Genomic DNA, 24936 nt, shown 5'->3' on the forward strand with positions numbered 1-24936 from the left:
ACCATTGTAGCATTTCACCCGGAAGTATTCAGGGTATCGTTATTTATATTTTCCCAAGGGATGGCTAGGTTGTGTAAAGTGTATTTACTTAGTTACATAACCATGACACGTATGAGAAGATGAAGACAACTGACTATACAGGGGTAAGTGAAATATGATAAAGATAATCAGGGGTAATGTGACACACACAGAACAGCCAACTCTCATAAAGAAATAACAAGCAATCCTAAGGTTAGTGGGAGCATAGGCAAAGATTCCTGTTATACTAATCATGTTAGCAGATAAGTTACATTAGCTTCGTTGCTTAGAGCTACAGGTGCCTGGAAATTAGGGACATCAGGGAGAATGACCCGCACTGGAGAACATCCAGTCCCGTTTCATCTATGCGTGAACTCCTACACCGTACCCAAACGTCGGGGAGTACGCTAACCGAGAAGCAGCTTCCCGGCGGACTGACAGGGTTGTCACCACCTGCGGTCGACCCCAGTCACACCATGGAGCACCGTCATATCCAAAGGATCCCGCATACCCGGGCACCATGCCCACATATGAGGTCACTACCCTAGCACCCCCGGGTCCCCCACCCTTCGGATGGACAGGTAAGATGCTAAGGCAAGCCCGAAAGCACAATGAACCGATATCCTTACGCAGATCATCTGGTCTAAGCATGCAACTAATATAACTTGATAACGCACCGATCAAGGCTAAGCAAGCTAAGAACATAGCAAGATAACCAAGAACGAAGTCTGAATGATTAATATAAAGAAAGTCGGAATACAAAGCCATACCAGAGGTCGAGGATTGCTCGCCGACCCCGAGGACAACTGGATTCGCTAAGGAGATGAAGTACTAGCCTAGCTCCACTACCCTAAGGAGTACAAGTCACAAGAGAGTGTAGAGAGAGAGAGGCTTCCAAGTGGTGTGTGTTGAGTGTGTGGAGGGAGGCCCCTTATATAGCTTGGATAGGTCGGTTCCTGCCATCACCTCGTATGGAAACATCAGCAACCGACCTCTAGTGGATCAGAACAAACTTCCCGCCAAGCTGCACCTGGCCAGGAAGCAGGGAGGGTTCGGCCGAACCCAAGGTTTGGCCGGCCCCACCTTGCCATCTCTAGCCACCGTCCTTCTCTAGTAGACTGGCTGGAGGCCCTGATCTCTGATACGTCGGTGCCGAGCTTTGGTTGGTCGGTTTGGTCTATCAGGTGGGCCTCTTTTACATGTGTTACGCAGGACGCGATCTTCTATGACTTTGTCTGTGTATTCTTCGTGTTTTCTTCTTATTCCGGACTTGTGCTCCTGAAATCATAAATTCTCGAAAACAACTATGGAGCTAGGTTAGTGATATAAATATGCGAGTAAGAGGTATAGTTTTCCTTCTTAAATGAGTATTGTTGATGGTCATATTTCGCACTTAACGACCGTCAACAGGCCACTCCAGCGAGAGGCACGAGATGCCACTACCATGGCAGCGCTGGACGCGGCCACCAAGGTTGAGGACGCTCGTGCCAACTTCGACTCCTAGTTGCACGAGGCCAACCGCCGGGCCGTGGAGGCGTTGGGGACGGCCATGAATGCGGTTGCCCGCGCCAACGCCTCCGCCGAGAAGGCGACCCAGCTTGAGGCACAGCTGGCAGAAGCCCTCCACGCTGGACACCAGTCGGACACGACCACACTCCGTGCTCAGCTTCGCCAGCTGGCCGACGGCGTGCGTGCCCTGGAGCAGGGCTTCAAGACGTCGTGTTCGGCGGCCGGCCTGGGCGAGGTGGAGCTCCCGCCCCGTGGCAAGGCCTCGGACGAGCTCTACCTCCTCCCATGCATGCGCATCCTGGGCAGCCATCTAGAGGTGCTGGACGGGGCTCTTCGTCAAGTCGTCGAGCCGAGCTTGCGGGAACTCGCCACGGAGGCCGTGGAGTTCACGCTGACGAGCCTGTGGAGCCGCATCCTGGCGTCCCTTTGGAGGAGGTGCTGCAGGGCATCATCCCCACGTTTGTCCCCGAAGTTGGCGACGGTGCACCAGCAGGCGGCGGTGACAGTTCGGCGGCTGCAGAGGAGGAGTCCGACGCCGGCCAGTAGGGCCCTCTCCCTTTTGTCTTCTCTTTTGCATGGGTTAGCGCTTGGAAGCGCTTGTAATGAACTCGTAGGGGGCTTCATCCCCCTTAGCTTAATCCCTCCTTTGTTGTTGATCAGTGATTTTTCCGGTCCGTTGTTCACGAGCCATGCACCCATTGCCGTGTCTGGGTGCCCAAAGGGGCGTCAGTGGCGCAGTCGATGCGATGCCTGCTTGATTTGACAAGGCAAATGGCAAAGGGTAGGGTCCGCCGTGGTGTGCATGCCGCGGGCTTGACTGAGGACCCGCCTGTCGTGGCACCCATGCCTCGCCGTCAGCACTGCGGCTGGGCTCGCATGGCAGAACGGGAGCGATTGCCGTGCTCCTTCCGCCCTGCCAGTGTGTCAGCCGAGGGACAGAGAGGAAGCGGAAGGGGGCACGACTGCATTGAGGTGCACTTCCGTCCGGTGGATCCTTCCAGGGTCCCTCCAGAGGACCCTGATCGGTCCGTCCTTCACATCCCACCGGGCTATAAATAGCCGGGCCGGGTGCTTCTTCTTCCCTCAGCACAAGATGGAGAAACCACCATACCTAGGGTTAATGGCAGGGCTCCGAGGATCCTCCCCGAGGCCACCTCTACGCCCAAGTTCCTCGCCGTTGGCGGGGGACCAAGGGAGCGGTTGCTCCTCCTTCCTTCCAGTGTAGTGGAGTAGGGTTGAAACGGCATCGTGTGCGTGGGCAGCCACGTCGCTCCCGAAGCGTGGAGGATGCGGTCCTCCGGTATCTCTGGCGGCTGCCCGGGCAACTTCCCCCCTTCCAGCATCACCCTCTGACTCGAATGTAGTCAAGTGGGGTGTAACACCCGGTTTATAAAAGGACATAAACCGAGCAATCATATACGTGCCAGGATCAAGTCACACGTATATACAACAGAATGAACAGTATATCACAGCACATATCACGTAAAAAGATATAATAAAGCGAATACGAATGTTATTTATTACATTAATGACAAAATGTCTGATACAGCGGAAGCGAAGTATAAATACGATAAAAACTCTCCGAAGCTGAGCAGGGCGCCACAGGGACGTCGACTGGGAGACGAACGCCTAGAAGTCCTCGTAGTCCTGGTAGCGCTGAGCGAACTCCCTCGTATCGGCAGGAACTGAGCAGCAGTAGCGTACCCAAGAGGAAAAAGTAGAGAAGAGGCAAGAGTGAGTAGACAACTTGTACTCAACAAGTATAACACAAACTATGAGGCTCTAAGGTTGGCTGACTCAACTGCATTAGCTTTTAAGTCTTGGCAAAATTTTATTAAAGCTATTTACTACTAGTTGATGAATTACCATTAACCCAGTTACATAGTAATTAATCAAAATTAATTAAGAAACTACTGAGAAACAAACCGAACCAAGCCACCCGGGGAAACCTGCCTCGCCAAAGGGAGATAACCCCACTAATCAAAAGGAGGATCTGGGCCGCTCATGACCGTGAGCACGGCTAGTATACCAGTTTTACACTCTGCAGAGGTTGCACATCTTTACCCACAAGTCGTGAGCTACGCTAGTTGTTCATCACACTTCCTTAGGTGAGATGACTAGCAAACTCACTACGAGGCCGTTACAAAGAATCTCGTTGGTAAGGCGTAACCGCGAAGAGTTAGATCAGCGACGATGGGGCCCACCTCACGGGGGTACAAGCATAGGTGCGCAAACCAAGCACAGACCAAGCCGGAGGAGCAGGGACCATTGAAGCTTACCCCCCTTTGCCCCGTAGGTAAGTTACTCCAAACCAAAAAGCCCTAATTAGTAAGCCAAGACCGTCCCATTCCAGTCTTGTGGTAGCGCTGTTGTCTCAGGTTGTCGCTCTATGAACCGGTCCTTATGGAGAGTGGCCAACCAGGCAGTAAGCACCGTGCTGGCCCCCTAAACCATGTTTCTAACAAAACCAATTTTAACGAGAAGTGAGCCACTCAAGCCACACAGAGTGCCACTCTCAAAATTAAGTTGCATATACCATTAATCAAATTAATTAAAAAGGACCATTATGTGTTATAGCGCGGCACCTAGCACAACTAACCAAAATGCAACCCAAATGATATATATAAAGGATATAAAGTGGCTAGGAAATCCTTATAGGCATACAGTATTAAGATGCAGTATAAAAATGTATTTAAAAGTGATAGGTTGTTCATGTTATACTTGCCTTCCTCGTACTGCTCCTGCTGCTGCTCAAACTGGTCGGAAGACGGCTGCTCCGGGTACTGGTACTGGGGCTCCTCAAATGGATCAGCGTCTACTCACGAACACATGGCCAAAACAATGCACAACAATGAGCATACAAGCAAACACTAACAAAAGCTAAGGAACAGTACATCAATTCATAAAAACAGCACACTAAACTATTCTAAAACTACTCTACACGTTACAATAATCGTGTGGATATAAAGAACGCTTAAAACGGAGCCGAAACGCATAATCTAGGCTTAAAACAAGTTTCAAGGACTTATCTGCAAGAAAAACAGAGTTTCTGGGGGTTTTCTGCAAAACCCGAGGACTAAAACATAAAAACCAGAAAGATTCGAGGGCCAAAGAGCAAAAACGCCCTAACTGGACGGTGGGTTCTATATTTAAAAAGTTCAGGGGGGTTCGTGTAAAGTTCTGGGCTGAAAAGGAATTATTTTTGAATACAGCTGGATTGCGAGTTTATTCCGAGAAAACCCAGGGACTCTTATGCAAAAGAGCCTGGCTAAAGTGGTATGCACGGATCTGATCCATTGGATCACGATCCGGCGGCTGAGAACAAAACGGTTCAAGATCTAATCTTAGCCGCAGGAAACAGATCCGACGGCCGGGATCAAACGGGCGCGCGGGGCGGCGGTGGAACACGCCGGAGTTCGATCTCCGCGGCGGCGCGCGACTCGGGCTCGCCGGAGTGGGCCAAATCCGGCACTCCGGGGGTCGGTTTGAGTCGGGAAAGGGCCGTGGAGCATGCCCGCGGCACGCGTGATACACTGGTGGCTCTAGCGAGGCACGGGAAGGCCCGGAGTGGCGCTCGCATCAACGGCGGCAGGTGGGCATGGCGGAACATCGCCGGCGAGTGGCGTTCTAAGCACTGGAGCGGCCTACGATCTAAGACAACCGGCGCCCAAGAGAAAGGGGATCCAGGCGGTGCTCACCGGGCGTGGATTGGGGTCGGGGACGTGACGCAGCGGGGTTGGCGGCGAGCTCCGGCGGCGAGGATGGCGCGGTGTTCGTGGACGGGTCGCAGGCGTGCAGCTTCGGGCTTCCTGGTCCTGCGGATCGACGCGCGAGGTCCCTGCGGTGAGGCCAAGGGGTTCAGGGTGGTCCAGTACTCAACGGCGGTGAGCAATCCCGGCGGCGGGCCATGTTACCTGTGATGGAGTTTCGGTGAAATTCCGGCACGTCCGTGGACCGAGGTTGGAGATGGTGGCCAGAGTGGGGAGAGACTGGGCATGTGTGGGCCGTGCGGGGTGAACTGGGCCGCGGGATGCTATTGGGCCAAAAAAAAGGGAAAAGCCGGGCTAGGTTTTGGAGAGGGTTTTGGGCTGGGCTCTCTTCTATTTCTTTCTCTTTTTTTCTATTCTATTCCTATTTCAAACCAAACTCAAACCATTTGAATTCAAATTTGACTTTGAATTCAAACCACACTCAATCAATTAAAAGTATGCACCAGTATGAATTGCACAAACATGTTGACCCTAAAATAATTTTTAATTACTTATGCAACGAAATTAGATTAAATGCAATACTAACACAGAAAATCCTTAGAAAATTTAAATAAAGCCAAGTAAATTTATTAATAAATGCTGGAAAATAAATTAGGGTGTTACATGGGGTCAAAGGCGGGCTTGTTTCCTGGGAAGCCGATGCGGTGCCGCCGTAAGCGCTCCGCCTCAGAGCTCGTGTGGCGGTGCTGCAGAAGTCGAGTTGGCTTTGAGCTTCCACTGCATCATCATCTGCCACCGCCACCGAAGTCCCTGGCCAATCCCAGCAAGGGGCTGCCACTCTGCTGCATCGCCTGTTCCTCATCCTCCTCCATCGAGAATGAGGAAGAGGACACCACGGGCATAACTGCAAAGCAGGGCGGTGCCAATGGCGCCACTGTTGCCACGCTCCCTCGGGGTGCGAAGCCTTGGGGGTGCTGGTGGTGCTCTTCTGGTCATGCCGCTCCCATCCGGGGCCTCATGAGCCCCCGGTCCGACGGGGGCATTCTGCATCTGTCGTGGGCCGCCGTCGACTTTGGCAGGGTGGGTGAGGAAGCATCTTCCTCATCGTTCTCACTGCCGTCTTGGCGAAGAAGATGATGGAGAGTCGTCCTTGCCCTCTTCTATATCATCCTCGCCGCCGGTGGCCTCCTCCTAGAAGTTGTTGCCGCTGCTGCTGTATATGAGGAAGGGCTTGTAGCCTTTCTCATCCTCCCCAGTGCAGCTGCTTCACCAGTTATGCCCCAAGGCGGGACGTAGGACTCTTCTGCTACTCCGAGAGTTTGTTGGGGTCGCCTCCAACTCTCTTCCACAACGGCTAGGGGTGGAGCGACTACACCTTAGTAGTTGCTCCAATTCCAGAGTTCGGGATGCGCGGGGTGAGGAACACCCAAGTTTCTTTCCCACTGATCCCGAGCTCCAGATTGCCCCTGCTGCCCCATCTGCTCATGCCCTGCGGGAGTGCCCTCCTGGCCTTGCTGTAGATCCGCTCCAGCCACGGCGTGGTACTCCCGGTGTACGGGAAGTTCTTCGCGGCAGCTTCAAGTATCTTTATTTTTGTAACTCTACGATGTACTCCAACAAAGCAATAAAGTTTCCCCTTTTTGGGATCTAACAATCCCGGTCATTCCCGACCTTTAGTTTTGCAGAAAAAACTCTGATTATTGTTTGCTGCTTTTACTTTGCCCGCAAACGGGTTATCCCTCCCCGGGGTGATCACCGCTTTGCTACTTGGTGTTTCTTGCCGCTGAGTGGAATGATGAGGGCGTAGGGTTCCTTAGCAGGCAACTGATCCCAGGGTCCGGGGGACCAAGCTGGGAGTCGGAGTTGGCCAGGAAAATCCTGTGAGCCCTCAGCCGATTCAGCACTTTTGGCAAAGAGTGACCCTTCTTTCACAAAGTTCAGTTCCCAACCTCGGGGCTGCGAAGCCGAAAAAATTTCAAAATGAAATAAAACCATGCTTGATGAAGATACTGGATGGTACTTCGGTAGAGGGAGCCCCCGGGCCAAGTGTGCTGAGCTTGACTCCGGTTTACATGGTCCATGTGCCGGAGCATTAGAGTACTCCCCCTAACTACGGGTAAAACTTACGGAGGTGGTCGATATTCTAGACGTTGGGGACATGCATCCCATCCTTGTCAGTGAGCCGGAATACTCCTAGCCGGCGCTCTTCCATCACACGGAAGGGTCCTTCCCATGTCGGGGAGAGTTTGTTCATCCCCGACCGCGATTGGAAACGGCGGAGGACCAAGTCTCCGACTTGGATGGTTCTTGGTTGTACATGGTGCTGGTGGTAGCGGCGGTGTAGCGAAAATGGCCTCTCATGCCATTTTTCAATATAATGTTTTGGTGATTGATATAGACAACACAACACTTGGACTAATATGATTGTTAAGATGACCATTCTCAGGCTTTTAGGTTCAAGTGATGACAAAGAGAAGATAGGCATAGCTAGGCCCAAAGGGCTGCCCCTACGGGACTAATACGGGGGCCCCTATTTTAGTATCACCGGTTGAACCGACGCTAAGTAAATTACATACGTCGGTGCATTGACTTGGAGCACGTCTGGGAGTTTTGGTAACACCGGTTGAACCGACGCCAGGAAAGTTGAATACGTCGGTGCAATGAACTCAGCAGTTGAGGCAAAATCTATACACCGGATGAACCGACGCTAGATATTGGTGAACGTCGGTGAAGTTGTCCAGAGAGTTAGTTTTTCAGCAACTACACTCACCGGTTAAACCGACACTGCATCGGTTGATTACGTCGGTCGATTGAGGTAGCCGTTGAAGTATAACGGCTAGTTGGAAAATGCACTCACCGGTTAAACCAGTGATGACAAAAACGGGAGCATCGGTTTAACCGGTGATAGCGCTTTTTGTCAGCCTTTTTCCAACGGCTAGTTTGGGGTATGTGGGCTATATATATGCCACCCCACGGCTCATTTGAGAGTGCTGGAGACCAAGGAAGTATACAAGAGCCAAAGATCATCTCCAACCACCTTAGAGCTTCATTGTACATCATATAGGCTTAAGCACACTTGTGAGAGTGCTTAGTGCTTGTAATAGGGATTAGTTCTTGCGAGAGCTCCCTTGAGAGAAGTCTTGCTGTAGCAAGCAATCCTTGTGATCCGTCGTGTGACCCTCCGACTTGGTGTGGAGTGGCAACAACACTTTGTGCGGGGTAAGAGGAGACCCCCTCCTTGGTGGAGAAGCTCCGTAGTGGATTTCGGCAGGGTGACCGAGAGAGACAGTGGCGGTGCACGAGACTCGGTGTCTTGTGGGCACTTGCCTTTGCTTGCCGGCATCGCCTTGGTGGCGTAGTGCAAGACGGTGATTGGAAGAGCCTCAGTGTCCCGTGGACGTAGGCGTTTGTGCCGAACCACGTTACATGACCGTGTCTACTCGGGAGTTTGCATCCATCTTGCACTTACCTCTTTACTTACCATATTACGTTTCCACATTTATTTTATCTTGCGTGCCTTTACTTTCCTAGTTAGTTTGTTTAGGATTGGCTATAGGTTGCAAGTATTTTGGGGTAAGTAGAGAGTAGCAAAGATAAACCTTAGTCATAACTAGCATGTATAGGACGTGTTAGGTTTATCTTATGCAAGTAGTTTGAGCCCTATGTTAAAAAGCGATTAGCGACCCTATTCACCCCCTCCCCCTCTAGGGTCGGACACCCCGGTGATCCTTATAGGTGGAGGGTTTGCTGATAGCAAGCTGCTTTCAGTGCCGCCCGGCATCGGACCTCCTCGAGGTAGAGGACATCCTACTGCCACCGCGCATCTTGATCTTCTTCTTGGTAAGACCTGACGCGGGGGCTTCCCAAAGTCACTTCGGTCGGGAGGACAGCTTCGGCTCCGTACACTAAAAAGAATGGCGTTTCTCCGGTTGCACGGCTCGGGGCGGTCCGGTTAGCCCAGACGACTGCGGGGAGCTCATCAACCCACCCAGAGCCATGCTTCCTCAGCTCGTCATACGTCCTGGTCTTCAAGCCTTTGAGGATTTGTACGTTGGCCCTCTCCGCCTGGATGTTGCTTTGTGGATGAGCAACAGAGGTGAAGCACAGCTTGATGCCCATGTCGTTGCAGTAATCCCCAAAAAGCACACTGGTGAATTTGGTCCCGTTGTCGGTGATGATTTTGTTCGGGATGCAAAATCTTGCCACCAGGTCCTTGATGAATTTGAGCACCGAGTTTTAGTTGGCCTTGATGACAGCAACTGCCTCCGGCCACTTCATCAATTTGTCGATCGCTACGTACAACCATTCGTATCCTCTGAAAGCTTTTGGGAAAGGTCTCAAAATGTCGAGCCCTCAGACCGCGAACGGCCATGACAGAGGGAAGGTATGAAGTGCCTGTGCTGGCTGGTGTATCTGCTTTGCATGGAACTGGCACGCCCTGCAGCGCCTAACCAGTTCGCTTCGTCCTGGAGGGCTATTGGCCAGTAGAAGCCTTGCCGAAGGGCCTTCCCGACTAGCGTGCGGGAGGATGAGTGACTCCCGCACACGCCCTCTTGGACATCGGCGAGAAGCTCGCCGCCTTCTTCCTGGGTGATGCATCGGAGAAAGACCCCGTTCGTGCTGCGCCTTCGATATAGATCCCGATCTACCATGGCGTAGCATTTGGACTGTCGTGCGATCCGTTCCGCATTGGCATCATCCTCGGGAAGGAACTTTTCTTTCAGGTAGTCGCGGACGTCGTCCATCCACGACCGGACCTGAGGACGTGCCGATGCCAAGTGGTTGGCTACAGCTAGTGGCAAGGACTGGGTCCCCCCGCTCGGTGGCGGGCTTCCCCCTTCGGCACGGTCGGCAGTCGTGACGATTGGGTGGCGTAACTTTTCTTCGAACACCCAAGGAGGCAAGGAGCTCGTGAGGGTGCAAGCTGGGATAGCTCGTCAGCCTCAGCGTTTGCCTTTTTTGGAATGTGTAGAAGCTCCAGTCAATCAAAGTGCCACTCCATGCGCCTAACCTCGGCCACGTAGGCAGCCATCTGAGGATCGGCGCATTGGTACTCCTTGGAGACTTGGTTCACTATGAGATGGGAGTCACCCTGCACCAACAGGCAGCGGACTCCCAGTCCGGCGGCTGCTCGCAACCCGGCAAGGAGGCCCCCATATTCTGCCATGTTGTTTGTGGCTCAAAAGTCCAGTTGAACGGCATACTTGAGGGTGTGACCATCCGGGGAAGTGAGGATTACCCCAGCTCCGGCCCCTTGCAGAGTGAGCGACCCATCGAAGTTCATGCACTAGTACTCCAAGGTCCATGGTTTGTCGCTATCGGATGGCGGCGTGGCAGTCTCCTCCTCTGGTTCCATGCCGGGGACCGGTATCCATTCCGCGACGAAGTCGTCCAGGGCTTGGCTTTTAATGGCATGGCGCGGCACGAACGGCAGCCCAAATTCTGCCAGCTTGATGGCCCACTTGACCGCGCGTCCTATACCCTCCCGGTTATGTAGGATTTGGCCGAGGGGGTACGATGTGACCGCGGTGATCTTTTGTGCTTGGAAGTAGTGTCGCAGCTTCCGTGACGCCATGAGGACGACGTACAACATCTTCTGCGCTTGCGGGTAGCGCTACTTGGCATCGTGGAGTACTTCGCTGATGAAGTACACGGGGCACTGTACTCGGCAAACTCGGGTCGTGGGAGCCTCTGGGGATGTCCCAAGGTCCATCGCGTCGGGTGTCGGTGCTACCTCAGACCTCGGGTGGGCCTCCCCAGGAATGAGGGTGTCTGCCCCAGAGTCCAAAATGGTCGTCGTGCGGGCCGGCGCAACCTCTTCGGGTCTCGGGGCGCTTGTCCCGGGGTCCGTCGTTGGAGCGCCTTGGCTTGGTGTCCGTACGGTGCTGTCTTGTTCTCTTCCCTTTTGGCCACCAGTACTGCGCTGACAACTTGCGGCGTTGCCGAGATATACAAGAAGAGGTCTTCTTCGTCCCGGGGTGCCACCAATACCGGGGGCGAGGTGAGATATTCCTTCAGCTCCCGGAAATCTTTGTCGGCATCCTCTGACCAGTCAAAGCAACCGGTCTTCTTGATCAACCTGAAGAGGGGGAGGCCGCACTCCCCGAGTTTGGAGATGAATCTTCCAAGGGCCGCCATGCAACCGGCAAGGCGTTGTGCCTCCTTCAGTCGGGTCAGTGGCTGCATGCGGACGATTGCTTCCACCTTCGCTGGGTTCACTTCAATGCCTCGACTTGATATCAGGAAGCCCAAGAGCTTCCCCGCTGGCACCCCAAAGACGCACTTCTCGGGGTTCAGTTTGAGCCGGGTGGTGCGCAGGCTATCGAAGGCTTCCGACAGGTCCCGCAGGAAGGTTTCCTGCCGTCGGGTCTTGACCACAATGTTGTCGACGTAGGCTTCGACATTGCGGGACTGCAGGTCTTGAAGAGTGATGTGCATGGTCTATTGGTAGGTTGGGCCAGCATTCTTGAGCGTGAGGGGCATGCGGACTTAGCAGTACGTCCCCACCGGAGTGGTGAACAACGTCTTCTCCTCCTTTGCCATGTTTATCTGGTGGTACCCTGAGTACGCATCCAGAAAACAAAGGAGATCGCACCCCGCTGTGGAGTCGACGACCTGGTCGATGTAGGGTAACGGGAAAGGATCCTTGGGGCAGGCCTTGTTGAGGTCGTTGTAGTCCACGCACATGCGGAGTTTGTCGTTGGCCTTGGGGACAACAACCGGATTGGCCAACCACTCAGGGTGGATGACCTCTCAGATGTAGCCGGCCTCAAGCATCTTCTGCACCTGGTCTCCGGGGCCTGTCATCATACTTTCTGTTGAACTGGCCGTGCCTCAGGGCGCACGACCAGATGATGCTTAATCACGTGAACACATCGGCATTTGCCCGGAGGAAGGTGATGAGTGCGCTTTCCTATTACTCCCCCAGCTCCGCCCCTACGATCACTGTCTTCTCGAGGTCATTCCCGAGGCGGACAGTCTTTGTGAGGGCGGTGCTGTCGGGAGAAATGCGCTGTTTCGTCGGAGGACGTGATGATGACTCCAGGCGATCGGCGTCATTAGGGGACGAGGCCACCACCGCCACGAAGAGATGCTCAACGCAGTACACCGCTCCCTTCATGTCGGCCTTGATGGAGATGATTATGGTCGGGCCGGGGATCTTGAGTACGCTGTAGGCATAATGGACTACCGCCATGAACTTGGCGAGCGCCGGGCACCTGAGGATGGCGTAGTAGGGGAGGTCGAAGTGCGCCACGTCAAACTTGACGCTCTTGGTGCGGAAGTTGTCGCGTCCGCCAAATGTGATGGGGAGCTCAATATGCCCCAGCGGAAGGGTTTTCCTGTTGGTGACCCCGCAGAATGGGGGAAAAGGAGTGAGCTTGCACTGCCCAATCTGCATCTGGCGGATCACCTCTGGGGACAGCAGGTTGAGGCCGGCTTCCCCACCAACGAGGGTCCTGCTGACTCTGATGTTGCAAATTGTGGGTGTGACCATGACGGGGAGAAGGCCCACCCCAGCCGTGTTGGATGGGTGGTCACTCTGGTCAAAGGTGACCGGGGTGTCAGACCACTTCAGAGGCCGAGTACCCTCGGGGGCCAGCGCCGCCGTGCAGACCTCCCTCCAAAGGAGCTTGGCCTTCCGTCGGGAGGACGGTGCGCCTGCTCCACCGAAGATGGTGGCCACCGCGTGTTGGTGCTCCTGGAAGCCCAAACCGGTCCCGTCAGGGACAGTGAGACACGGTTGTTGTGGACATCGCGGCGCCATTCACCACGGTCTTTTCGCCATTCCGCCGCCAGGTCCTTGACTAGGTGGCACTCAGTGAGGTCGCGGTAATTGGTGCGGTGAAGCTCGCACCACTTCTTTGCCGGCGGGCTTGCCGCCGGCCTGGGGTTTGGGGCGTCCTTCTGCCGCTAGGACAGCGGCAGCCTTCCTCTTGTTCTTCTTGGTGCCGAGCTTCGGGGCCTCGCCTTCTGGAGGATCCTCTGCCACGCCTCGACGCTCGACGCGAGCATGCACCTCCGACGCGCGAACACACTTGTCTATGAGCGCGAACAGTTTCCATGTTGTGGGTCTCCAGCTTGCCCACCAACTGTTTGTTGGTGACCCTTTCACTGAATGCCATGATAATAGCAGCTGGAGAGATGCGGGGTATGGTGTTGCGAACCTGACTGAAACGCTGGACATACTGCCACAGCGATTCGCCCTTGCGCTGACGGACGGCAAGGAGGTCGCCGCGTGTCCCGAGTCGGGTGAACGACTCGGAGATGTTGGTGACGAACTACTTGCACAGCTCCCCCCAAGACCCGATAGATCCTGGCGGAAGATTCATCAGCTAGGACCTAGCGGTCCCTCGGAGAGGAATATGGAAGTAGTTGGCCCTGACTCGAGGGCCAACCCCCCGCCACCTGGATGCCGGTGGTGTAGATCTGGAGGAACTCTACCGGGTCGATGGTGCTGTCATACTTCTCAGATAGGTTAGGCCAAAACTTCATGGGCCAGTGTCGCAGGTCCGCCGTGAACGCCCGGCAGCCGGCTCCGTACGGGCCGATGTCGTCGGTGGTAGGAGCGGCCGCGCTGACAGGCACGCCGGAGGATGCCTGCTCGTCCTCCGCCAGGCGCCGCTGTTCCCGTCCTCTCTCCAGGATGGTATGGGCGTCCTCACAGGCTCTCAGGTCATTGAGCTTGGAGCGGAGGTCAGAGCCCCCAGCGGTGACGGCGCCGGGGCCGGCGACCGTGCCGATGGTTCGCCGTTGGTGACGCAGGAGTGCTGTCCCTTTGGACCGGGGGTAGCTCTCCGTACTAGGCTTGCCAGTTCGTCAAGCCACTCACTCTCGGGGGTGCCCGTTCCCGCCTTCAAAGGTGGGTGTCGCAGGAGGGCTCGAGCCGCAGCCAGCGCTTCCCCGGGGGGGATGCTAGCGCGACTGAGGCGGCTGCGCGCCGCCAGCCTCCGGCGGGTCGGACGACCATGCGGCTCAGCTCCTGACGGGGCGGCACCGGTGCCAATAGTTGTCGAGCCCCCGGACCTGGTCCTCGAGGCGTCGAGCCGTGGTGGCGCGGTGGCGTATGAGGCCGCCCGTCCACCGGCCGGAATCGGAGAAAGTGAGCCCCCAGCTTCCATGCGTGGAGGAGCACTAGGGGGTCCGCGATGCGGGTGCGTACGCTCGCTGCCGCTCTCTCCGTCGGAACGGTTGGAGCGGCTCGCCATAGATCTTGCTTGAAGAAAACTCGCGACGAGGAAGATTAACGCGCCAACACCCCCTACCTGGCGCACCGGCTGACGGTGGGTGAGTACCACCTGTAGGGATTCTGGGCAACCCCGTTTAGAGATTCGGCCAGGAGTGTAACACGTAGCGAGATCTTCCTGCCGGAAGGTGTATAAGATAGTGGTTTAGACAGGTTCAACCCGCTATAGAGGCATAATACCCTACGTCCTGTGTTCTTGAGTTTCTGGGATTACTATTCTTGCTCCTGTGTGTTCGTTATCTGGGATCAGGAGCCGATCCCTTTACATGTCCTGGGACCTTCCTATTTATAGAACTAGTTGAATTCCCCGCGCGCTGCTGCGGGAATTTGAGATTATGATTAAGATGATAGTTTGATGTTATAGTTTAGGTAACATATTTGGAGATTAATGGAGAAAATCTAAATAAAATATTCCTATATATATTTATATATATATGATGAAGACAACAAATTAATTTATGAATTTACTTGAAATTAAATTTAGCAAGATGACGAAACTCTGATTCAAATCCAGCACACAATTGAAGGTTATAGATGAGGGAAGAGTGACAAAGAACTTGCCTAGTAGATGCGCGCATCGCTGTCTAGTGCTACAGGAGCACAGTGTTTGCTTTCAAAGAATAACCACCTGCAGTATCAGCGTGCTTCCAGTGATGGCAAAGGAGAGGGTGCGTGAGCTAGTGTGGTCGAAGCTGCTATATAAATATATATGATCATCCATTTCTCCCACCGTTTCGTCTACTCAATGCCATCCTCCACATTCCGCCAGTTATAGTTTTGGAGGAGCGCCACCCATGCTTGCTTTTATCTTGCCATGATTAATCGAATAAGTTATTGAAATAATAGGTGAGCAAGTGGAGAAATGGTAACGGTAGCTAAGTACTAAAGCGAGATGTTGAAGGGTCATAGTGGGAACTTGGCACTACCTGTTGGAGGAATTGAAGGATGCGTCCACATTTTACATCTCAGGTCATTACGGGCTGATATATTATTAAAAAAAATTATGGGCAGCATGCACTATACTTGTTGGGAAAGGAAACAAAAAGTCATATGGCTTGCCTTGTGCCATTGGATCAAAGATCAGGTGGTTAAAAACTATTAAGGTGATGTGGCAGCACGACATGCTAGAGAAATAACAATTAATGAGTTGTAGTGGGGATCATCTTTATAAGAGTTATAGATACAATCGGTGCTGGGAATATTCTCCCTTGGGTGTGAACTCTCCACGACTGCGGCGGGCGCCGTCCACCAACTTGCTCTGCTTCTTGTCAGTCGAGGGGCCAGTCTGTCGAGCCCACCCGGAGCCGTCCGGGGCGCACCCCGGGGGGACGCCGCACCTCAAGAACCCCGAGGTGCGGCCCGAGGCGCCGCGGGGCATCCCAGGGTAGCCTCCTTCCGTCCCACTAGGCCCGCCTTTCGCCCGGGGTGACCTGGGTCAACCCCGGGCAAGTGGTCGGGGTCGGGAGAGGAGTTATCATGATGGGACGCACAGTAAATGGGGACGGCCCCAGCCACCGCCCACTTATCCCTGATGTGACGCGGCTCAGAGATAAGCCTATCCAGCTGGCTCACCGCTGCATGGCTCCTCCGTAACCATGATGTTTTTTACGGAGAAGCCGCGCCCTCCTTCGGGCCTCGCGCAGGCTATAGCGGCGCGGCGCGGTAACTCCTGGAGATTACCGGCGTGGTAAATGATTTCTACCACACGGGTGTCTTCGTTGGGGAGGAAAGGGACCTTTTTGGGGCCGCTGCGAGTTGCCCGGGCCCAGTCCAGCCCGGCCAGGCGGGTCCATCGGAGGGGCCTCGTCTGGCTCGACGGTGCCTTTGTGAGCGGGCGAGCGATCCGCCTTCTTTCTGCGTACTTTTCCTGACGAGTGGGCCCCCCGATCCAACTATGCTGACATCATGATTAGAGGATGGTTACTGTAGCATTAATATAGTCAATAATCGATTAATTTCGATTGATGCGGTACAAGGAAAACAGAACCACACCATCAGTCCATTTCGATTGATGCGGTACCTTTAGTGGCAATAGCAAAGTACCCAAAACTTTTCAAAACAAAAAGAAGTAAGTGCTGTACTCATAGAAGGTAGCTATAGCCAACCTCTTCATTTCAAATTATAAGTTATTCCAAAAATTTTGAAGAGTTAAACTATTTTAAAGTTTGACCAAAATTATAGATAAAAATACAAAGATTTATAACGTCAAATAGCGTCTTGGTTAGATCCAAAAGATTTTTAGCTGAAAACGTCACGTCAAATTTTTGGACACATGCATGGTGTATTAAATGTGGACAAAATAAAAAACAATTGCACAGTTCGCAAGTTGCGAGACGAATGTGAGACAATGTGATGCTACAGTAAATATTTGCTAATGACAGGTTAATTAGACTTAATAAATTCGTCTAGTAATTTATAGACAAAATATGTAATTTGTTTCTTTATTAAACTATGTTTAATACTTCAAATGTGTTTCCATGCGCTTCCAAAATATAAAGAACTAAACAAGGCCAAATATACTATGAAAATATAAGTATAACTAACACACCTATAGTGGCACTCATGACTATTCCCTGTGTTTCACCGAGGGAGGGGAACGATGGCATGAGGGTAAAAAAAATGTCTCCTTGATTGGAAAGTTAGGCCCTGTTTGTTTAGTTTCTAAAAAAATTTCTATAATATCCGTCACATCAAATTTTTAGACATATGTATCAAGCATTAAATGTAGTTAAAAAAATAACTAATTACACAGTTTAAATGATTAGGACGAGATGAATTTTTTAATTCTAATTAATTTATAATTGGATATTAATTATTAAATAATAATAAAATATGCTATAGTACCTCAACTCAAACTTTTTTATTACCAACTAAACGCACCCTCACTCGTTACTTCTCTGCGGAGTCCAGTACGGCTAACTGTACAAACAGTCTCTGTGTTCTAGCAGCGTAACATGAAACAAGAGCGAGCACGCACTGCTGGTAGGCTCGTAGCAGACTAGCAGTACTGAATGGGCCGGCTTAACGGGGACGGCAGGCGGGGCGACGGTCTAGGGCCCACCATGAAGTAGGGGGCCGAGATCTAGTATGTAGTAGATAGTAATATTTGATTCAACTCGGAGTATATAAGTAGGCAGTCATGCACGTCACTCGCAAAGGTTTTTTGAGTGCTGCTCGGGGTCATGTGACCCCCCGAGTGGACCGGTTGCATGCAGCCTACCCCTCTAAAATTTCGTATTTTGAGCCTAAAATCAGTGCAACAAATTGTTTCACTCGTGTTTTTGTTGCCGGAACAATTTTTTATTGCTGGAATAATTTTTATTGTTGGTTTAACAATTGTTATTGTTCGAGCAAAACAAAAAATTGTTTCGACAACAAAATAATTGTTGAGTATTGTGTGATGATCTGACTACCAGTCACACGTGCGACTTCTAACATTGACGGATCTTTCGAACTTCTACCCTTTCGCGCCGCGATCGCGAGTCGGGGTTCGACGTTTTGTTTCTATTAGCTTTTGTCGGGGCTCGACGCCGGGTGTTCTCCTCCAGGCGACCAAACACCGACACTAGAGACCGGAATCCGAGTGTCTAATGCACTCACGCACACGCACACTGGCCGGCGCAGCGGCACCACGGCCCGCGCGAGCATCTGATGCCTGATGCCGAGGTGCTAGCTCTTGAAGGTTGCAGGAAATGAGTCGTAAATTCAATTATTGTTACAGTTTACAATATTGATATTATTCTTCATAAATTACATATGTTATTAGAATTTCTATCTTTTTTTAATTATTGTCTTAAATAAAAAATAATTGGTCTAAAGAGCCCATAGTGTTTTGCTCGCCCTAGGGCCCATGAAAACCATGAGCCGGTAACTGATCTTCCACGTAACGGGAACGGGACAGCAGTGTCTCACGTAGAGTGATTGGCCTGTTTGGTTCCAGTTCCAGAGTTTTCAGCGGAAATCTTCCATACATGAAGTTTAAAATGGAGTCTATTTCCAAAATTTTTGTAGAGATGGATGTAAGTTTTCGCGGTGAATCTAATGACGATAATTAATCAATGATTAACTACAGTGATGCTAAAGTAACTATCATCTAATTATACAGTTAAAGGTCTCAATAAATTCGTTAGGGTTCTAGCGAGAAATTTCGGAGTTGATTTTATGAACTGTCTTTATTTAATATTTTCAATTAGCAGTCAAAGTTGAAAACAGTTCCACATAAATTTTTAGACTAACCAAACGTGGTCAATCTAACATATAGACCGCACGACGCTTTTGTTGACTTGTTATCGTGAAGTCTATGGCGGACGATGAAAATCAAGGTAGTTCTTCAACCTGCCACGGTAACCCAAACAATAAATCAACAGGTAGCTCGTCCGTTTCTCTTTGGTTCCATGTGAGTGAACGAACAAAACTCTGCAAGCGAAATGATTTGCTTCCACCGGATAAGCAAGCAACGGATAAGCAAGCAACCCAGATGCACGCCACTGTGTGCAGCACAGCAAGAGGGGGAAGTAAATAAAAGCTGTTGTTGAAAAGACAACACAGAAGAGAGAGGCCGGGTGGAATGCTTCGCCGCTAAGGCCCTTAGTTCAAAAAAAAATTTATAATATCTGTCACATCGAATGTTCGAACACATATATAAAATATTAAATATAATTAAAAAAATAACTAATTACATAGTCTAATTGATTAACACGAGATGAATCTTTTAAGTCTAATTAGTCTATAATTAGATATTATTTCTCAAATAACAACAAAATATATTAAAATACCAAAATTCAAACCTTTTCGCGAACTAAACACAACCTATAAACCTCTTCTTCCTCGTCACCGGTGGAGACGTGGAGTTGCCATTGAGGCCAATAGTACTCATCCCATTCCGGTCGTCTAGCTACGGCGTGGAGCCTCCAAGTCTTTTTTTTTTTCTGAACGAACTGGAGCCTCCCAAGTCTAATTGTATGTTTTTTCGTTAAATTTCACAAAAATAGTTTTTTATCTAAAACCAGCATTCTCATGAATACATCCATTTAACATTAGGTACAATTAAATAAACTACACTGAACTGTAGGAAAACATGCCTTAGTTTTTATAACTTAATAGGAGTAGTATATGAAAAACTAAGACATCAAGTAGTAGATCTAGACCTTAAGTGATTCCAATGGAGGTTCCGGCCATCTTGTTTGGGGACGAGAGCAATGTAAGAGCTGTTGGTTCAAATACAATAAACAGTAGTTCAATTGTTGCTTCCGCAGTAGGTAGGGCATGACGGAGTGCTAGTGCGGTGGTTCTCACGTCTACTTAGGTCTTGTAGAGCTCCGGCTCCGGCCCCATTTGAGAGGGCTCCTCTAGCGGCGGCTCCGCCAGCTCCATTCGCAGCACCCCCACAAAAGGGCTTCGGTTCTCTCAATTTGGTGCCACCAGAGTTGCTGATGATGAAGCATCCTGTTTGGTGCAGCTCTTGCAGAAGCTCGCGATACGAAAGCACCATCCCACCAACATGCAAGCCACGTGGCGAGCCTCAAGACCGGCGGCACAACACAAGCAGTCAATGGTCTAAACACCGTCGCAAGGGTAAAAATCTCGCCGATTAGCTTTGCCGGCGCCTCCAGCCAACTGATCTGTGTCGCAGGGATCAGATTTGCAGCTGACATGGCCAGGCTGCTCCGGCGCCTCCCCGCCACGTATGTTATCGTAGATGTATATACGCTGCTAGCAAACCAGAACAAGGAACCAGAGATTTTGTATGGACTCACATTGCCATCCAAGGCATGTTGCTACTATATAATAAGACTCATTTCCAAAGCAAACCTGATAAAGCTCGAATCGTTCAACTGATCACCTAATCATATATTTACATTACTGATGAGGCTGCACGTGTCAGGGAGAGTAAACAAAAGATGAGTTAACTGCACCACTACTAATACCAAAAGATGTAGTGTCCGAACAGATTCTGGTGCCCATCAAAAGTGTTGCAATCATCTAGATGCTCTCCTTTGTTTCCTGATCAAGAACCATGCTTCCTGTGTAAGCTTATGACCTCATCTTTCAATCCTTGTACAATCCTCAGGGTAGTTTTATGTGCTTGTACCTGGAACGAACCAGCGTAACGTTTACAACACAATACAATTATAAAAAACTCGACCCGCGAGGGGCAAGCCGCCCCCCGGGCATTAATGTAAGAAGAAGGACCTCTCACGCAGGCCGAGAAAACCCCCGAACCCCCTGACCCACCCTTACACAGGGGCGCCGTAACCCATATCGTAACCCGTGTGAGAGCGGGCCGGGGTGAGCCGGGACCTATTTCCATGTGTTTTGGCGTGTAGACAGGCGAGGGGATTTTTTTTAACCTTAGCCCGAAATTCGCTCCCACCTGAAGTTGAACCAATACAATTATTTAGTGGTGCTACGAACTACCCTCCGTTCTAAAAAGACTAGTCATTTAAAAAATTTTGGGCGCATTACAAATTATGAAAATGACTTTATTGCCTTACATATAGCAGTTTTGGTTGAGAACCGCACTATTGTTTATTTGGTTCTCTAGATCCTCAATAAATATATATGCATTAGAATTAGAAAAGTAGCATCTACTATATATTTGATTGGCTTTATATATGTTCTTCTATGTATGTTTTTCTTGATATCTAACATTACTTTACTTATAGATGGGTAAAGAACAGTCTTTTTGGAATAAAATTTGGATGCTAAACAGAGACTAATGGGACGGAGGGAGTAGTTATTATGTAAGAGAATTATGACCTTCTGTTTAGAGCCAACTTGGATCCCGCAAACTCTTAGCAAGTCTCTCCATTTATCCTGAAAATATATGGAACATCATAAGCTAGCAAAATCAGCCAAGTAAACATTTAACAACACCCTTGCTTATGGTTGCAATCTATCACCAATCTAGTATCTTACCTTTAGTTGCGGTGGATTTCTAAATGATCTTTTAAAATAAGATTTCTTCACCATAGTCCATTTTCCAACTCCATATTCTGACACGCCTTTCACCAGCTTGTTCACTTCAAGAGGTGTCCAATGCTTGTTCTTTTCTCTAGTCGGAACCTTCTTGCCCCTACTTTGTAATGGTTTAAGCAAACCAGCCTGGAAGAAACAAGCATACAATTTATACTCGTTGTTTTTATTTGCAGCTTCAATAAAATATTATTGAAGAACTATTTGCAAAATGTATTAATAAAGCAATAATATGCATTCAACGGTTATTCAATTCGATATACCGTCCAAGATGTTCTTTTCTTGCGACATTTTCTTTGACCATGTCCTCCAGCTTGCATCGGTAACAAGTCTGAAGCATATAGCATACTAACATGAGTCCATGCAAATAAGTTACATACTTGGTTCATTGGAAAAAGGCATGCATGAACCCATGATAATAACCATAATTCATACCTAGCAAGCTTGGTACACCACCAGCTATATCAGATTTTTCTTCCAACTGTCATGAAAAAAATTGTTAACTCTCCCTGTCACATACTCCCACCGATTCATATAGGTTGTTTAGAATATTGATATGGTCTAGTAGGTGAAGATTTGAGCATCAACCCCAACAAAAAATTATGATGATTCATAATACTTTTCATGGTGCTTCTAGTAACATCTATTCCCTTCGTTCCAAATTATCTACAAAAGCTAAAATGGCCCATAATCTAGAAAAGGTACATATCTTATCAATCTTTTTAAATACTTATGTGTTACTGATATATTTACTCAAATTGAATCATATTTTTCAAAACAAAAAACTCATTAAGGGTAAAATGTACCAGCCATCCTTTGCCATTTGATAGATCGTACTTGTGCGCATCATGATCAAGTAAACATGCAAGAGAAACTTCATAAATTTACAAGCCAACTAAATTCAACAAGTATAAAAGATAGAGAGAACAACCAAAGATTGATGGCAGGTGTTTCTCATCCTAGGGCCCCAGCGATAGTAGTTTTATTTCATCCTCCATCTGTCATGAAATTAAATTTTGATAAAGTTAATAGAAAAATGTACCAAAATCTACAACAGTAGATTTGTTCCCATGGAATATGTCTTGATAATACATTTATTTGGTGATATATTCTCTATAAATTTGTTTAGTCAAAGTTAGAGAAGTCTGACTTAGGATAAAACTACAAACGTCTTGTGAGCGCAGAGGGCAGCGGAAGCGTCGAGATTATTAGCAAGCTAATTACTCACAAGCATTTCACCGAACACTTTATGTGCATATATCAAAACTGTCCCATAATTTCAATTCATCAAATATGGTGTTGTCCAAACTTTTCAAATAGAAACATACTTGAAGAGATTAGCTTACTAACACATCAATCCCCATCATCAACATATCAAAGAACCCATGCATGCATCATATGCCAATCTTATCCATACACCATGAACTTGAACAATATGACATCAATAGCAAGCAAGATAACAACAAATCAATAAGTATAGCAAGATAAATATTGAATCACAGGTAGACACAAGGATTTACGTGAAAACCCTTTGTAAAAAAACAACGAGCGGCGACGAGCAAGCAATCCACTATGGAGATGAAGATACAAGAGGTGGGAGCCAACAAGGTTGGGAAGGCTCCATATCCCCTCCGATTTCGCTCTCTAATGGATGGATTTGATAGATCAAAGCCTCACCCCTTAATTCTCCTCTCCCCCCTCTCAACCCCCAAACGGGAAGAACAACCCCCTCTCTCTGTCTATTCCCGAGTTGAGTCATATAAAGGCAGCTTTACAAAATAGACCTTGGAGCTCCAGAATGTTACAAACAACCCCAATTTCAGCATACAACATGTATATGACTTATTTTGCATAACAAATGAGCTAATGGGCTTCTAAATTGGTGAAATTAGGAGTTGCACATCACAAGTCAAGTTTTTTGAAACGGAGAAGTGCGCAAGCTGTCATGTGTTGAGCTAGTTTTTCAGATAAGTGTTGAAGCTACTTTTTCAGAAATTTTGGTTTCATTGCGCTGTATTGAAGTGCTGCTAAACAAGAGGACAGAAATGATGCCTTGATTTTGCTAAACGAATCGGTGCATGCACTACACATCAGCAGCATGTAACATCCACACTATTTTGCTAAAAAGAACAAGGTTCTAAACCCTAAACTGCTACTGCAAAGCTCCCATCCCGAGCCCAGATTACTGAGAGTCGCCAAAATGCGGGGAGTCGTAAGGTAATATGGAAATGAAACGCACCGCGCCGCGCCACACCCACGCGCACCTAGTTCAGGCTCTCGTCGGCTCCGCGGCGCGCGATGCTTTCCAGCCGGCGGCCGCACAAGCATCATGCACTACACACCTCGCTGCGGCAAACGCTAGCTGTGCCGCCGCACCAAGCTGCCGCATGCGCCCCGCACATCACCTCACCAGATGAGCAGCGCGGGAGAGGCTGCCGGTAGCTGTGCACTGGCCGCGACGGCCCGCCCTCGCCGGCCCGAAGCCGTTGTGGCCGCGCGGCTGCAAGATGACGCAATGGCCGACGGCGACCTGTACGCAGACACGCCGTCCGCACGGCCCTGCCCCTGAGCGGAACCCATGCCCTGGCCACTCGGCTCGCGGCTTGCCCGCACCGCACAGGCGGTGGAGAAATCTTGCTTGCGGTAGCTCCCGGCGATGCTGCGCTACCCCGAGTAATCGAGCGCTCCAATCTACCGGAGCGGAGACTACGAAAATAAAATCGACGAGGTGATCTTGGATTCTTGGTTACCTCCATCTGGTGGGTGATGGAGGCATGGAGCGATGGTGCTAGTGAGCCCGAACTTCCCGAGTGCCCGACGGCCAGACGATCGCCCGGTCCCACCTTCAAAACCGGAGTGGAAGGCTGGGTGGCCGATTGGAGCGGCGAGCGGTGGAGCTGACGTGGGTTGGAGCGCCGACGACGAGCAACCTCGGCCTCCCCGCGCGCCTCGAGCTCCGCCGCGCTCTCCGCGGCTCCGTCCGGCACCCACGGATCTGCCACCTGTGTGTCACCCTCTCCTGCCCCGCGAGGGGGTACACTTACCGGCGGCGGGGTGGTGGCAGAAGGGGAGAGGCGGTACGGAGCAGTGGCGGAGCGTGCAGCAAAGTGTAAGGGGGGGCCATTTTCCAAAATTTGAGCCAGCATGTACACGAGTGGTATAGAAATAAGTCTGGATCCTAAACTACTCTACTGATAATTAAGGTCACGATTTACAAAATACAAATGACATGGTCATATTAGCATATATATACCAAAAGACAAGTGACCTATAGAGCTAAGACTTGTTAAAACTCACTCAATTAGCCACTTCTAGCCTGCATTGACTACGGATCTATGAAATTTGGAGAAAAATAGAGGAACAGAAACATACCTGTACGCTGGCCTGATCGATGAGATTGAGAGCTCGCGGCCGTCGAGGCGTTGAGCTTGAGCGCTGGCTCTGCTCCTCGCAAAGTGGCGAGTGGAGACGACGAATCAA

At 50.2% G+C, this 24936-nt stretch overlaps 1 protein-coding gene across 6 annotated transcripts; it reads right to left on the minus strand.

The window, feature by feature from the left end:
• Nucleotides 1–20259: 20259 nt before the first annotated feature.
• LOC120709471 (single myb histone 2-like) lies at nucleotides 20260–24542 on the minus strand. 6 transcript variants are annotated; one of them, XM_039995121.1, is made up of 6 exons: nucleotides 22388–23130; nucleotides 22263–22318; nucleotides 21720–21787; nucleotides 21400–21585; nucleotides 21241–21297; nucleotides 20260–20572 (listed from the first exon to the last, which is right to left on the minus strand). In XM_039995121.1, exons 2-6 carry the CDS (start codon nucleotides 22267–22269, stop codon nucleotides 20489–20491), a joined length of 402 nt encoding a protein of 133 aa, XP_039851055.1. In that variant the 5' UTR covers nucleotides 22270–22318; nucleotides 22388–23130; the 3' UTR covers nucleotides 20260–20488. The 6 variants fall into 6 exon arrangements, with proteins under 6 accessions (XP_039851055.1, XP_039851056.1, XP_039851053.1 ...); XM_039995122.1 differs by adding an exon at nucleotides 21892–21937 and having other exon boundaries at nucleotides 22263–23130; XM_039995119.1 differs by adding an exon at nucleotides 24207–24542 and having other exon boundaries at nucleotides 21720–22454.
• Between the last annotated feature and the right edge of the window lie 394 nt (nucleotides 24543–24936).

Source organism: Panicum virgatum, chromosome 5K (genome assembly GCF_016808335.1).
Source record: "Panicum virgatum strain AP13 chromosome 5K, P.virgatum_v5, whole genome shotgun sequence".
Taxonomy (NCBI): domain Eukaryota; kingdom Viridiplantae; phylum Streptophyta; class Magnoliopsida; order Poales; family Poaceae; genus Panicum; species Panicum virgatum.

Bases quoted from the DNA above. Each gene is read 5' to 3' on its own strand.
- LOC120709471 (XM_039995119.1), bottom strand. From the start codon at position 21,845: ATGAACCAAGTATGTAACTTATTTGCATGGACTCATGTTAGTATGCTA. The intron at 21,586-21,719 runs GTATATCGAATT...TGTTTCTTCCAG, and splicing joins AGAAAAGAACATCTTGGACG to GCTGGTTTGCTTAAACCATT. The intron at 21,298-21,399 runs GTAAGATACTAG...ATATATTTTCAG, and splicing joins GAAATCCACCGCAACTAAAG to GATAAATGGAGAGACTTGCT.